The sequence below is a fragment of the Drosophila virilis genome, chromosome 3, assembly GCF_030788295.1.
Source record: "Drosophila virilis strain 15010-1051.87 chromosome 3, Dvir_AGI_RSII-ME, whole genome shotgun sequence".
NCBI lineage: Eukaryota > Metazoa > Arthropoda > Insecta > Diptera > Drosophilidae > Drosophila > Drosophila virilis.
In genome coordinates, this window is record NC_091545.1 from 102,831 (window position 1) to 118,292 (window position 15,462).

Here is a 15,462-nt window from a genome sequence, read left to right on the forward strand (position 1 = left end):
TGTCCAAATATCGATAACAACCCCTATTGCATCAATGCGCATGACTCGCTTGCAACCATGGGTTCCTTAGTACGTTAAACGACTACTAGGTGTCGCTTGCGACTTTAGCAAATGAAAAACGCGCTGTGATTGGCTGACTGTACGCTATTCGGGCTGTTAGTGCAGAAGTAAAATGTAAGGTAAAAGTCACTCCAACAGTTTGCTTAAAAACAGTTAAATAATATTTTAAAAAATATTACAAAGCGTCCGCTATGTGATGCTAAGTGCAATGGGTAAAAGACATTAAATAGTAATGTCAATTGTATTGATCACACACTATTATGGCTGTCTGTAAAAAATTTTTCGGTTTTATAAATGGCGGACAATGTGCGTTGGCTTTAGCTCCACACACACATATACACCTATTCAAAACACATACGCAGGCACGAAGAATTGTGTGTGTCGAGTACCAGCACTGCATTAAGCATTGAGAATGTATAATTTGCCAAACCTGGCTCAGGGCAGAACATCCTTAACTGTGTGATTTGCATGGATATATATGTGTATGTATGTGTATGTGTATGCGCGTGTGATTTTGGCGCCATACATGCAATAAGCAACTATATGTGATTTATAAACAAAATGGCACTTCTTTAAGATTTTGTGAATCTTATCGATTTTTTCCGCACATGTACATACATATGGACATATATGCGCCAATACAATTGTATGCGCAAATGAACGCGAGCGAGTGCTAGTTACAGTTGCCAGCAAATTGTTTTTGTGTTAACAATCTTTATTTTGTTTTAGATAATGTGCGTTTTTTCAAGAAGAACTAAAAGAAAATAAATCGTATTTGAAGTACTACTGTACGTTCACACGCTTACACTTTCACACACGCACGTACGATAGTTTTAAGCAGAAAGTGGGTGGCTAAGGCATTGAACATAACGACGCAAAGGCTGATCAGAATATAATGAGTGGTCGCGGTAGCCGGAAACGTGGACGCCCGCCAAAGACGCCAAATGAGCGCTCATCGGGGCGTTTCAATTATCATATGCTCAAGAAGCCGAAATATCTCAGTGAAGGAAAGTCCCAGCCAAGTACTCCATCAGCATCACGTTGCATCTCTCCACAAAGCGATGAGTGCAGTCGCGGGAGCCACAACAATCGTAGTGGTCGCGGCAGCGGCGTAAAACGTGGACGGGGACGTAAATCAAATGTACACGCTAACGCTAGCGCTAACAATTATTCAGGCAGAAAAGGTAAATATTATTAGTAATACCAAGGACTCAACTACAAGTGCTCAAGCTTTAAGAGTTTAGCTAAGTCTAAGAACTACATTGGGGGCATCTATATTAATATAGGAGCAAGCTTTTCCTTATGAATTCTTGTACATATTTTACTATCTGGGTTGTTGTAGACTCAGCAGCCTTTAGAAAACTTGTCAAACTCTTGAAATATAGCAAATTGGTAAAATTCTATTCAGATTGACAAGTAAAGTAATGTGCTATTGTCCTTGATTTTTAAAGTAAATTCTACAAATTATAATTAATTGCAACGCTGTTAGTCGAAAGAAAATATCCAAAGGAAACAATAGCGCAAAAGAACGACTAAAGTCTTGTATTTACTTTAGATTTTTTCAAACGAATATTTACCACTCTGGCTTAAAGCCAAGAATAGTAATAGAAAGAAGAGGGGTTTAAAATGACAGGCATTATCTCTGGTCGTTTAAAAGGTAAATGTTGAACACATAGGCAGAGGTATACACAAATCCCATACAAATGTATATTTAATTGTTTTCCCTCTGAATTGTGACAGGTTTCGAGTCGGAGTATCATTATGGCTCGGATTTCGGAGATTCGGATGAGGAAAAGACGGATAATGAAGATGATTTGTTACTTACGCCGAGCGACGACGAGAGTTTAGATGCAGCCAATGAGAGTGAGTCCGAATTTTCAGTCTGCAGCTTTACACAAAACGGGCTTGGCCGCTTATCGCGTCCACCAAGTCCGGAGCCGATTTGGCTGCAAGAGGGTCGAGAATATGCGGCTCTCGAATTACCCGATTCATCCCAGGATCTATTTATAGACAATGCGCATGTTTTGCGCGCACTAAGTATTTATGAAGTATTGAGACGCTTCCGCCACTTGGTGCGACTCTCGCCCTTTCGCTTTGAGGACTTTTGTGCGGCTCTAGTCTGCGAGGAGCAGAGTGCACTACTAACGGATATACACATAATGCTTCTGAAGGCGATTTTACGTGAGGAGGATGTACAGGGCACACACTTTGGGCCACTTGATCAAAAGGACACAGTTAATATCAGTTTATACCTGATAGATGCAATCACATGGCCAGAGGTGTTGCGCAGCTATGTGGAAAGTGACAGAGAATTCGATCGAAATGTTTATAAAATACTCAGCACAGGCGAATATCCCTATACTGGCGTTGAGTATCGTTTAGAGGTGTTACAATTTTTGGGCGATCAGTTTCTTACTGCAAACTCAGTGCGTGACGTGATGGTGCAGGAAGGTCCCATTCACTATGATGACCATTGTCGCGTCTGTCATCGCCTCGGGGATTTGTTGTGTTGTGAAACATGCCCTGCAGTCTATCACTTGGAGTGTGTAGATCCACCCATGAACGATGTACCAACTGAGGACTGGCAGTGTGGTCTCTGTCGATCACATAAGGTTACGGGCGTTATGGATTGTATCCTGATGCAAGAGAAACAGGGCGTCCTTATACGTCACGATACTCTCGGCGTAGATCGACATGGCCGCAAGTACTGGTTTATTGCGCGGCGCATATTTGTTGAAGATCAGGTGGACGGCACTTGTTGGTACTATAGCACAACAGCAAAATTTGAATTGCTCCTAAAACGTTTAGATGCCGCAGAGTTGGAGACTCGGCTTTATTCCCAGTTAACCGACCGTCAGGAAGAAATAGAGCGGCAAATGAAACTAACAGAGTCGCTCACCAATGAGCACAAACATAACAAGCGCACCTTATTAGATCTAGAGCAAGAGGCTACACAAGAACTTCTCGATAAGAAGCCGGCCGATACTCTTGCCGAAGAAAGTGATGACCAGGCAGCTGAAAACGTAAAGAAAGTTGAAGAGAACAAAATGGTAACACGTCAAAAGGCGAATCAATTAAATAGTGGCACACTTTACTTTAAGCTGGGTATGGAACAGGGCTTTAAGAATTATGTTAACCAGTATGCCACTAATCCTATAGCGCTAAACAAGCCACAACGGAATGAGGAACGCGATAAACGACGTCACCTATCCCACAAATTTTCCCTAACTACTGCCTCCGATTTCAAGTGGATTGGCATTACAATGGGAACATGCGATAATATTATAACAACACTGAGACAAACCCTGCTCAATTTTGAATCGAATATAGCGGCGTCTTTTATGAATACCAATTGGTTGAACAACAAAAAAATGTGGAATACTGCTGTAATGAATGCCAAACGGGCCACTGATTTTGCTGCTGTTATGTTGTTGTTTCAAGCATCCCTTAAAAGCGTAGTTTTTGCAAATGTGTGGCACGAACAGCTTGGACACATGCACTTGCAACGCATAACAAGCGCCGAGCGCGAAGAACGCAAGAAACAAGAAAAACGTGAAAAACGTGAACGCGACGACGAAGAGGAGCGCAATCGTCTCGCATTCAATTATATAAAATATTCTCTGGGCTTGAAGCACCAGGTATGGAAGCAAAAGGGCGAGGAGTATCGGGTACATGGCCAATGGGGTTGGCTCTGGCTATCGAGCAGTCGACGGTGCGGAGTTCGTGTCCGAAGGACCCGCGCCCAGCCGTTGTCACACAATCGCATCTATGTGCACTACACGTTGGGCGAAGAGCAGAATGTAAACGAAGTTATCCTAGTTGATCCTCGAACTCATCGCTTTATACAGCAATGTAAGTCAGTCCACGAGGCGGGTCAGGTGTGCCATTATTTGCCCAAACAATACACACATGTCAATGTCATTCAAGACGTTGGTGAGCGAGTGAATGGGATCATTGATGTAAGCAAAGCTTTAAATGAACCCGGTCGCATATATTATCCAAAGGTAGCGCGCAAATGTCGCTTGGATGATTTGCTGGAGAGACGCACTAAATTGGCAGAAGTTGAGCAAAAAATTGCAATGAAATCAGATAGTGATGGAGATGTAAAACCGCTTTTAATACCATCAATTGCTGGGACTGGCACTAGCAACCAAACGTATCTGGAGAAGCGTTTAATACGCCTCACTGAATCCTCAGGCAAAAATATTGCATGCAACGTTAACTTGGATCTCGTCAACTCCCTCGCCAAGCAAATACAAACAGTGCGTTTGCAATTCAGTCAACTAAACCGCTACGCTAAAACCTTCCGCTGCTACACAAAGGAATGCAATACAAACTCAAACGCCGTTTCACAAATAACTCAAAACACTTGCTACTCGCCTCTATGTCTGCAAAAGGCACGTGCAAAAAAGGAGCTGCTGTTGCTACTACGTAAGGCACACACTGCGGGAAATGGCTCAAAGGAGACGGTGGCAGCAATTTTGGGTGCAGTTAAAAAGCCGTCCATACTTGAACAGAAATTGACAGAAGGCAAGAAGGAGTCTGCTCAGCTAGCAATTGATGAGTCTGAGGATCACAAATTAGCTGAAGCGGAAGCGCCTCTCGACTTGCTGCAAGACTGGGAGCAGGCGCGTGCGCATGCTATAACCTTTAGTAATCATCTGATTACGGATTGTTTGCAGAGCGAACCCGAGGATGCGAATAAAGTAACAGTTAAGGTGGAAGAGCAAAATGCCAGTAATTTAAATCCCGATTCAAACACACAGGACTCGGACAAAATGGACTTCATCGAGAATATGGACGTGTGCAGTAATGTTGAAATTGAGAGCACAGAAGATTCATTAGCTGTGGCAGCGAGCGTGGCGAGCTTAACGGCGAATATGGATGAAATGGATAATTTTCCCGGTTTGCGTCGGAAACGCACACTAAAACCTAAGAAGGCATATATTGGCACTAAAGATGTTTTAGATCAAACCTTGGATAAAGATATACCTCTCAACAAGCAAAATCGTCGATTTCCCATCACTCAGCGTCCGGTTAAGCGTGAGGATGTCACTAAATATGAACGGGAGTATTTCGAAAATGGCAATGAGCGTGTATACTCTGCAACTTCAACACGGGGGCGTGTCTATCTCTTGCGTGATGAGTCCAAATTGTACGAGCAATCAGTAAAAGCTGATGATAAAGCAACAGTCGTTAAGAAGTCATCGTATGCACGTTATCCGCTCATCTCAAACTTCCTTACTCATAAACAAAAGAGAAGCCTTTTGATTTTACCACGTTTCGAGCTGCTTAAGCTATCCCGACTGGGCGGTAAAGCACCGGCAAGTGGCTTTCACCATGCCGCCAAAAATAACTCAATTTGGCAGTATCAGTGCTCTAGGCCACTGTTCCGTACGTGCTGGTCATATCGTACATCTAATGCAACAACTTTGTCGTGCATAGCATTGCAGTTAAGAATATTATGGTCTTGTCTACGATGGGATGATATGATTGCCAAACCGCCATCCACTGATGGCAAACATCAGGTTACAACGGAGAATGAGATTGTCACATTGGAATTGCTAAAGCTGCGTCACGCCGGTCGATATGGCGAAAAGACGAGCTACCTTCGACGGAAGGTAGTTATACCATTAGAGATGCCAAAGACAATTAGGGGTAAGAAATGTTATTTAACTTTTGGTAACAATGATTTTTTTTGTTATTAATCAACTCCCTTAGAGGTCACATCAATACGGTCGGGTCTGCGAAAAAGAAAGCGTGCTGAATCACCACAGCCAACAGAGCCACAAATAAGCGAGGAGTGGGTAGATGAGGATAAGCTCGAGCTATGGGAAATTAAGTTTATTGGTGAGAAGCAAGAAAAGGCACGCCTTGCTACGGTAACTCGTTCGGTGACATCGCGGCAACTTGAATCGAATAACGGCTCCGGTCCTAATGCGTCCTCTGTTGGAAGTCCAGGAGGTGGACGAGTTCTATTGGCGCCCAAACCGGGGGAAGACGTCAAGGATAAAATGGAACAACAGTTGAAACTTCAACGAGCGGCACATCAACAACGTAAACTAATTGGCGTTAACGAAGTTATTCGATCATCAACACCTGGTAAATTAGTGAAATTATTTTTTTTTTATGATTTATCTTTAATCAGCTTTTACAGTTAAGGGACAAGTAATTGGTAGTAGACGTGTGATAGTAAAAAATCCGGATGGTACGACGCGCATCATACAGCAAGCCGGTACGCAATTAGCGCGAAGTTCGACATCAACTTCTTCAACAACAAGCCCCGCCCCGTCTACAAATGCAACATCAACGACACCCGCTTCCACGCCACATAAAGTACAAATCATACGTGGGCCCGATGGCAAAGTAAGCGTCCGTGGACTCAATCCAGGTCAGCAACTGGTACAAATGCCGGACGGCAAACTACATGTCTTAACGACAACAACATCAAACACAGTAACATCAAGTAAGTTTAACATGCAATTTACATTTAATTATTGTTATTTTTTTAACCATTTATTTTTGTTATTCAGGTGTCAAAGGAAAGTTGCCAATCAAAACAATTACAACACCTGCAGCATCACACGCAGTGGCAACAACGACGACTGCAGTAAATTCATCATCTCCAGTGATTAAACAAATCGCAATGAAGCATGTTAACATTGCTAAATCACCGGGTGCGCAAGCCCTCGCATCGTCACAACGCGTAACGCTACCTTTAGCACAAGTAAAAAACAAACTTTTACTTGCTCAGCAGCAACAGCAACAAACAGGTCAGACGAGCACAGCTTCGCCTACCGTTCAAAAATTAGTGCCGAAAGTTGTAACCGCCGCTGCACCGAATCAGCAGGTATTTGTACAGCCCGGTTCAAAGTTGTTGGTCACACAAGGTTCGCAAGGCCAAAAGGTGATCATTTCTGCATCGCCAAGTCAACAACAACAGCAACAAGGCACTGCAACGGTCCAACAACAGCAAATTGTTCCGACACAAACAATTCAACAACACATCCAACAGCAGGCACCACAACAACAGCAACAAATTGTGGTGAATCAACAGATGGGCAGCCAGCCTACACAAAAAGTGATACAGCAAATTGTCAACACAAGCAACGTACAACAACAAATTGTTGTTGGCGGGCAGCGAATAATATTAAGTCCAGGTCAAACGATCGTTACTCAACGGAGTGTACCGCAAAGTCAAGCTCTACAAATGGTACAACAGCAAATACAAACACAGCAACAACAACAGCAGCAGCAGCAGCACATCGTTCAACCACAGCAACAATATGTGGTACAAGCCAATCAACCAGTTCAATCGACGGCCACAACGCAAACAAAGTTGGTTAAGCAGCTGGTGGTGCAGCAGCAGCAACATCAAACCATTGAAGAGAAACCCCAGAGTAGTACCACAGAGAACAATGAGACAACCACACAGCAAGTGTTAGTGCCGAATTCGACGTTAGCTCAGCAGCTGGCGCAAGGCAAGCTACAGGTAGCGACTATTAATGGGCAGCAAGTGATTGTCAAGCCGTTGGGTAACAATCAAGCGCAAATTGTGGCACATATTAAGCATCAGGGCGATGGCAATGCCCATATTGTGACTAACAATGCAACGCCTGCAGTATCTCAATCAAGTCCGCAAGCCTCCCCTACTAAACAGCCGCAGCAGCAAAGTGTTGTACAACAAAGTCCACAACAAGTTGTTACGCAGCAACAGCAAGTGCAACCACAGCAGCAGCACATTGTGCAGCAAGTGGTCCAACAGACACCAGCACAACAGCCCCTAAGCGTTGAAGAGAGTCTCCTCCAGAATCAGCCACCTGGCACGGTTATTAAATGTGTCACGGCACAAGTTTTGCAAACAGAGCACGGACCACGTATAGTGTTGCAAGGGCTAGTAGGCAACGACTTTACAGCACAACAACTGCAGCTAGTACAAACGCAGGTGAAGCAGCAGCTAATGAAAGGTGAATTTCTAATACTCTAAAACTGCTGGTAAGCTCTAAATTAATTTATTCTTTTTACTCATTCTTAGCTCAAGAATCTAATGGCAAGCTAGGCGTCTTAGGCCCCACAAAAATCTATTTAGCCGTGCAACCGGAAACAGCGGTACAGTCGTCACAGCCGCCGCCGTTAACGCCTGTTCTTCAAACGGCGACACATCAACAAGTGAGTAGCTTTTAAATGCAAATCATATAAAGGCGAGAGAGCGCGGAACTTTTAAGCACTTTATAGACAGTAGGCAGCGTTTGTACCGATCGACAACACAATCGAAAAATTTCCGAGACACATGTTGTTTTAATTAATTATGTAAAATGTAATTTAAGTTAACATTTACCACAGAACATAACGCATCTTGCTATGATTTGAAGTAATTTTCATTTATTTATTAGAAAAGTTTTGTTTAATAACTATCAATTATTTGTTAAACTCTTTTGTATGGAATACTCCACAAGTGAAAAAGCAAATTGCATATGATTATGTCTCATACGCTTTGCGCCTTGTGCGTACTATGCACATTCCTTAATGGCATGTAAAAGTGTGATTCGAGCGATTTCCAATACACGTCCAGCAAGATAGAAATAATTTGTTTGGTTAAAAATTGCACAACAAAAGGCTTTATTTTGCAATATAATTATTTGTCAACTAATTCTACAACGTACACACGCAAACGCACATATACACAGACAGACTCATTAAAAATTAGATGCAGTTGGTGAATATTCTATAAAGTGCATTTTTGAAAATTGATTATGATTAATTAAACGTATTTATTTAATTCCTTTCATTAAGTTATTTTATTATATTTATACAATTAGCGATGTAAATTTAATGTAATGCCAGTTTAAAACTTATCGATAATATTAAGAAAACAAAAACATGATAGAAGATAAAACATATATTATTGGTTGAGCACATAGCATTTCAAATGAGTTTTACCTATAACGTATTTAATTTTTTAGCGAGCAATTAAACAGACTGTGACGTAATTTTAGCGACCAGGGCAAAAGTATTAGACAAGACGCTGCATGCGTATAGAATTTTCTTGCCTAGTTTCATTTGGTTTTAACTCTATCTCTATTGTCTATGTTACTTGTAATGTATGTAAAGCGCTTTTTGCAATAAAAATATGTATGAAATATACAAAATAACGATTACCAACCCTGTTTCTTTTCATACAATATACTCAAGCGCAGACCATATTAATTATATAGGTTTACATTTATTAATTCTCACTTCTTATATTGATAGATGCTTCTGAGATACAAAAAAGAAAAAATAAATAAATAAAAAAAAAAACTAATAAAAATTAAATACATATACAACTTTTAAAATCGCATAGTAATCGTAAATATTAAATAATGGGAACAGAAAAATAGAATAAATTATTTTTATATTATTTTCAACTTATTAAATTCGTTATTTTCAATTTAATTAATGCATTAAAAATATAGATAAACAAGTTTTGCAAATATCAAATTTGAGTATATTAAACTGTAAAATTTTGGAAACAAGTTATTTAAAGACAAAACCAAATATTCATTATAAATATATAAGGAACAAAAATTGCAGCAGAACTGTCGCCTAATTGTTTACTCGAGGTGTGTTAGTTAAATAACTACATTAGTCTTATACACTTTTCTCCACACACTAAAAAAAATTTACTTGAATTTCTCAAAAAATAAAAACGCGTGTTTCTATTTCATTTAAACGTATTTCTGAGGCTTTGACTTTTTACGCATATATACTCCATTTTTAAAGCCCCATGTTTCCTTTAGTTTTATATAAACCATGAGAATATGCACACTGTATTGAAACTGGTGCGTAAATTTTTGTTTCTGAGTTAGTTGGATGATTATTTGCAAATTGGCCTTTGTGTTGACAAAAAGCGCTCGCTTTCTATAACTATATAATGTATGTACATACATATACATATTCTGCACATGTGTGTATGTATGAAAAGAAATCGCTGTAATCCAATGTATGCTAAATATATGAAAATCGATTTACATATGTTAAACAAATAACATATATGACTTTAATCAGAAATCAGTTGAATTAGAGTACATAACTAATAGACCGAACAAAATTTGTTGTTTTTCCATGGCCAAATTTAGAATTGCTTTAAAAAAATCGTAAGAAAAATCAAATGAAAACATGAACAATTAATATATATAAAAAATATTGCTGAAGAGATTAACCCACACACAGAGTTTTAGTTGGCTGACTTATTAAATATTTATAAATCGGAGGCAGTGCTGGTCCATAATATCACATGGCAAACTAAACGACGAATTACTCCGTTCCAAATTGCCCCCTCCGCCCCGCGTAAGCGCATGTAAGCTAGTTTTTGTAAGAAGAAAAAAACACAAAGGCTTAACCATATTTGTAATCATCTCATCTAAATCGAAATAAATTTTTACACTTGTTAAAAAACTATCTAAGCGATTAATGAAATACCTGAGTTTCACACACATACACACGCATCAAACAATCACAACTCGTTCACAAAATACACAAAAAGACGTTAAAACATATTTGCCGCAATTTTCATTATACATATTTTAAAAGCAAGCTTTACAAAATCAAATCTTTTTAAAGAACTAACTTTGTAACATTAAAAATTAATTTCGAATACCCTTTAAAATGAAATCCATGCTGCCAATACTTATAAAATCCAAACGTAATAAACGAATTGCCTAAAAATCCGTGTGTCAACAACTACAACTCCCAAAAAATCACGTGTTAATCTCTTCGTCAAACAACTACTACAACATCTCAACCACAAACTACAAACCATAACAAAATCGTAAAAGGTTGCCTGGAATAAATACTACAACTGATCTCTGATTAAAGCCAGGTAGGTGATCATCATATCTACCATTAAACATTATTTAAGTACTGTATATACAATTTTTTTATAGAGAATAACGAATTAATGATTTAATAAATATTATGTGAATAATGTTATTGGTCACTTCCTACAAAAAAAAAAAAACAAATAGGTTGGTGGCATCTCAATTGTATATGTTGTAAGCTCAAATTATTTAGTACAAGATGGCGGTGAATCTAAACATGATAATAATGATGATGATGATGAAATTATTGTTGTATGCAGCCCGCCTCGTACAAAGGAAAAATCGGTGCCTTTTACACCACTAACAGCTGAAACTATAATCGAAACAACTACAGAGGAGGTGAACCAATATCAAGATAGTGTTAGTACAAATGATGATGCATGCAATAATGAAGTTAGTATTAAGACAGAAGAAGAACGGAATGTGCCACCTCAGGAGCTACCTATAGTTAATGTTAAAGCTAGTCATGATCATATTCAGCAACTATATGAATTTGATATTGCTAAAGCCGTCAATCGATATATATTGCAGACCAACGATAAGACCAGCAACAATACCGACAACGACGCCACCGCGCCTACACCTAATAATGAGGAGACTGCCCCAAACGACAATTGCCCCGCTACAAACAGCACATGTGCCACCGGCAACAGCAGCAGCGGTATTGACGTCAAGCCCAGTAGCCTTGCCCAAGCTGATAAGCATAATAGCACCTCACACAACAACAACTTCAACGCATCTGGAACAACTGGGTCGCAGGAAAACGTAGATTATTCCTTAGTAGCAGCAACAGATCTCTGTGCCACATCCTTGATACAAGGCGTTGAGAATGAGCAAACGGAAAATTTTGTCGTCACTAGCGGCTATATACAAGAAAGTAGGCAGAATCCTTAATATATAATAAATTTCATGTGTGTAATAAATCGATATTATTTATAATTACAGCTATTACAAATGTACTAAACCAAGGTAATCTGAGTCCCGAGCTTAAAGAGAAATTGGTCAACATGCGTATGAAGCAGGAGCAACAAAATTCTCAGAACCTGGGCGAATGGACGCCATCAACGAACAGATCAAATTCCATAGTTGAAGGTGCCAGCACTTCTAATCGTCGACGCACAACGTCACGTCATAATAATACCGATGATGATGAGTGGAAAATACGTACTCCATCGAAGCGTCATCATGGTTTACTCGGTGGTAACCACAATAGCGCAGTTAAAAATAATCGTAAGAATCTGCCAATGGAGGATGCAGCAAATATAAGTGAACCAAAGCATACGCAATTGGAGCGCCATAAAGATTTGCTTAAGAAAACCATCTTACGCAAACGATCCCTGTTGGAACGCAATTTGCAAAATGAAATCCGTGAGGAAGTGGAGGCCAAAGTCAAGCGACACGTGCGCGCCATGAGCACAACGACACCAGAGAACACAACTGAAAACGAGTGTACTTCAGTGTTTACTGAACGACTGATGGATCAGAATAATGAACACAAGCGGTAAGTAGAAATCTAAATAATTTGAACGGGACATAACATTTACATTAAATTGCAGTCACTCCAAACCATCTATGGGCCGCAGTCTTGGAACGGAGCCACCTACGCTGCATAACAGACACGCTGTTGGTCGGCCTAAGAAGATGACTAGGAAAAGGGAGAAGTTATATTGTATATGCCGTAAGCCCTATGATGACACTAAGTAAGTCCACATTTAAACCACTTCCGGACTTGACTTAAGCATACCTTCTTCTTGTAGGTTTTATGTTGGCTGCGACTTGTGCAGCAATTGGTTCCATGGTGACTGTGTCAACATTACCGAAGAGGCGTCTAAAAAACTAACTGAATTCATTTGTACCGATTGTCAGAAAGCGCGTGAAACTCAACAGCTTTATTGTAGCTGTCGTCAGCCCTACGATGAGTCACAATTTTATATTTGCTGTGATAAATGCCAGGACTGGTTCCATGGTCGTTGCGTAGGTATCGTCCAGAGCGAGGCTGAGTACATTGATGAGTATGTCTGCCCAGAATGTCAGAGAAATTCGGACGTAAACACCGCAAATATAAAAAGTCTAACGCAAAATGAAGTTATTGAACTCAAAAGCTTGATTAAGCAAATACAGGTAGCCAATCGATTAATATAAAATACAAATTGGTTCTTATGTAGAAGAAATACTCTTATTGCAGTCCCATAAAAGTGCCTGGCCATTTATGGAACCGGTTGATCCGGAAGAGGCGCCGGACTATTATAAAGTGATAAAGGAGCCGATGGGTATATTGCAAATTGCTACAATAATTGAAATCGTTTTCATAAAAAAGTTGTTTATATTTTTCACAGATCTCAAGCAGATGGAAAACAAACTCGAATCAAACACCTACACTAAGCTCGCTGAATTCATTGGCGATATGACAAAAATATTTGATAACTGCCGCTATTATAACCCAAAGGAGTCCTCATTCTATAAGTGCGCTGAAGCACTTGAATCGTTCTTTGTGCAAAAGATCAAAAGTTTTCGAGAAAATATTGTTGGTCAAGGCAATTGAAACACATATAAGCGAAACATTGATTGTTGGTACAATTGGAAAAAGTTACACTGGATTAAGCTGGGTTTAACAAAATCATTATTAAAAACAAAAATTATGATTTTCACATAGGTAAAATAAACTAAATTCTTTCACTACAACAAAACATACATACGTAGAGTGTATCCGCTCTGATATACATATTACTGTGTATATACATATATATAAGTATATATTATATATACATAATTAACTGAAGCTAATATAAGTAGTAGTATTCTTTTATTATATATAACAAAAATGGATTTCGTTTTTAATATCGAGCAGATTTAAGTTCAATTTAATGTGAAGAAAATTATTAATAACAATCTCAGTAGTTTTGCCTATGTACAGCTCAAAATAAGATGTAAATAAACTCACATATGCATTTGTTTTGATACATATGTAGGTACAAGTAAATCAAGCTTACTTATATCTATATATATCTCTGTAATGCCACTTAAATTCCACAGGCGCAACATAAAATGCTCACATCGAAAAGAAACAAGTGGAAAGTTAGTTTTCATAATTTTTGTTTTTCATACTTGAAGCGTTACAAGTTATAAATAGTTAAATAAGTATTAGTTAATGTATGGCGTAAATATTAATACAACAATTTTTTGTATCATGTCGAGTGACAATCATGGAGGTTACGCATTCGGTTTTTCATGCAGCCATGGGCGAAATATGGGCAACGTCGATGGATAGTGTGTGTCCGGCTTCAGTACGGATTCAGGCCATGTGTTAGAAACATCATTGGTATTATTTCGAAATGGATATGTAGCCAAAACAATTGGCAGTTGCAATTTGATTTCCTTTTCCAGAGACTTTGGTTCGATGACAAAAAAAACATCGTAGGTAATTTTGATCAAATGACAGCCTTGCAGATTTGTTGGCGGCAACGGTGGCACATAAAGGCTGTCATTGTGCCATTCGTCCTTGCCACCAGGACGTATTTTACCACGTACCAATACAGCCAATGCGCGCTTCTCTGATTGAACTGTTTTGCCTCGTGCTAAGTACTCAATGGTCTACAATACACAACATTTTTATTTAAGCTATAACTTTCTATAAGTCAGAGATTACCTCAGTAAGCGACGCCTTGGTTCGTTTGATGGTCACGTTGCTAGCGTTGGATATAAATGCGGTGACGAGTATATTCTCGCCGGGTACGTATCCGCCACGATCCAAAACGACACGACATTTGATTTGGCCGCCACCGACACAGGCAACAACACCCAGTTTGTGTTCGACCTCACAGGTAAAGGGTTGCTATAAAAAATTAATACTAATATAAAAATGTTTCGCAAACAGTTAATGGTATAACTACCGATAAGATAGGCTTCTCCAGGTTCAAATCAATGGGGCTCATAACAATAAAAACCTGGTGATTTTTATGAGTCAGTCCTTTGGGTTCGCGAAGAGCTGCTGTGCAGAAATATTGTATCCAACCGAAACTGCCAAGGAATGTGGACGGCAATCCGACTGGGAGACCCAATTTAAAGGGAAAACTATGAATGCCTGGTGATAGTATCGCTGGGCCTTGATCTACATCGCCGAGCAGACGCATACGGAAATCAATGTAATTTTCTTTGTCGTATGTGCGTTCTTGTCGACCTCCAGCCCGCACAACACCCTCTCCAACTACATGAAAATGTAGACCCAGAGCTGGTGTTTCGTCTTGCAGCTCTATAAGTACACGCCCGGAAAGAAATTGGCCCGGGAAGTACAGTAGTGAAGTATTATCGAAGATAATGAGAAATTTTAGTAGTTTTCGCGGCATATTCGCTTTAAAGCTGAACGTTTTCCGATTTGTTTATTTGGAATGGCCTTGGAATACCTGTTGTCGAAAAGGTAAGCATTAAATTGTTGCCATATAGTATAGCTTCAAATGTATATGGATCATTAAAAGTTGCAGCTATTCCTCCCACACAAATATTTGGCTAATAAAAAAATAAAACATATATATTTTATGAGCTCGAA

General features: G+C 39.5%; 2 protein-coding genes across 6 annotated transcripts; one reads left to right on the forward strand and one right to left on the reverse strand.

The window, feature by feature from the left end:
* The first annotated feature begins 101 nt into the window (after positions 1-101).
* E(bx) (nucleosome-remodeling factor subunit NURF301 E(bx)) lies at positions 102-14,310 on the forward strand. Of its 5 annotated transcripts, none has more exons than XM_032435630.2 (13): positions 102-179; positions 790-1,244; positions 1,801-5,718; positions 5,782-6,162; positions 6,218-6,526; positions 6,594-8,027; positions 8,096-8,229; positions 11,451-11,796; positions 11,865-12,420; positions 12,476-12,619; positions 12,677-13,040; positions 13,105-13,189; positions 13,256-14,310. In XM_032435630.2, the coding sequence occupies exons 2-13, from the start codon at positions 956-958 to the stop codon at positions 13,459-13,461; spliced, it is 8,166 nt and encodes a 2,721-aa protein (XP_032291521.1). In that variant the 5' UTR covers positions 102-179; positions 790-955; the 3' UTR covers positions 13,462-14,310. The 5 variants fall into 5 exon arrangements, with proteins under 5 accessions (XP_032291521.1, XP_032291523.1, XP_070064699.1 ...); XM_070208598.1 differs by having other exon boundaries at positions 130-174; XM_070208597.1 differs by lacking the exon at positions 102-179 and adding an exon at positions 186-272.
* Vdup1 (arrestin family protein Vdup1) lies at positions 13,996-15,262 on the reverse strand. Its single transcript, XM_015168226.3, has 3 exons — positions 14,810-15,262; positions 14,566-14,751; positions 13,996-14,510 (listed from the first exon to the last, which is right to left on the reverse strand). Exons 1-3 carry the CDS (start codon positions 15,260-15,262, stop codon positions 14,130-14,132), a joined length of 1,020 nt encoding a protein of 339 aa, XP_015023712.1. The 3' UTR covers positions 13,996-14,129.
* Between the last annotated feature and the right edge of the window lie 200 nt (positions 15,263-15,462).

Bases quoted from the DNA above. Each gene is read 5' to 3' on its own strand.
- Vdup1 (XM_015168226.3), bottom strand. From the start codon at position 15,262: ATGCCGCGAAAACTACTAAAATTTCTCATTATCTTCGATAATACTTCA. The intron at 14,752-14,809 runs GTAGTTATACCA...AATTTTTTATAG, and splicing joins TGGAGAAGCCTATCTTATCG to CAACCCTTTACCTGTGAGGT. The intron at 14,511-14,565 runs GTAATCTCTGAC...TGTGTATTGTAG, and splicing joins CCAAGGCGTCGCTTACTGAG to ACCATTGAGTACTTAGCACG.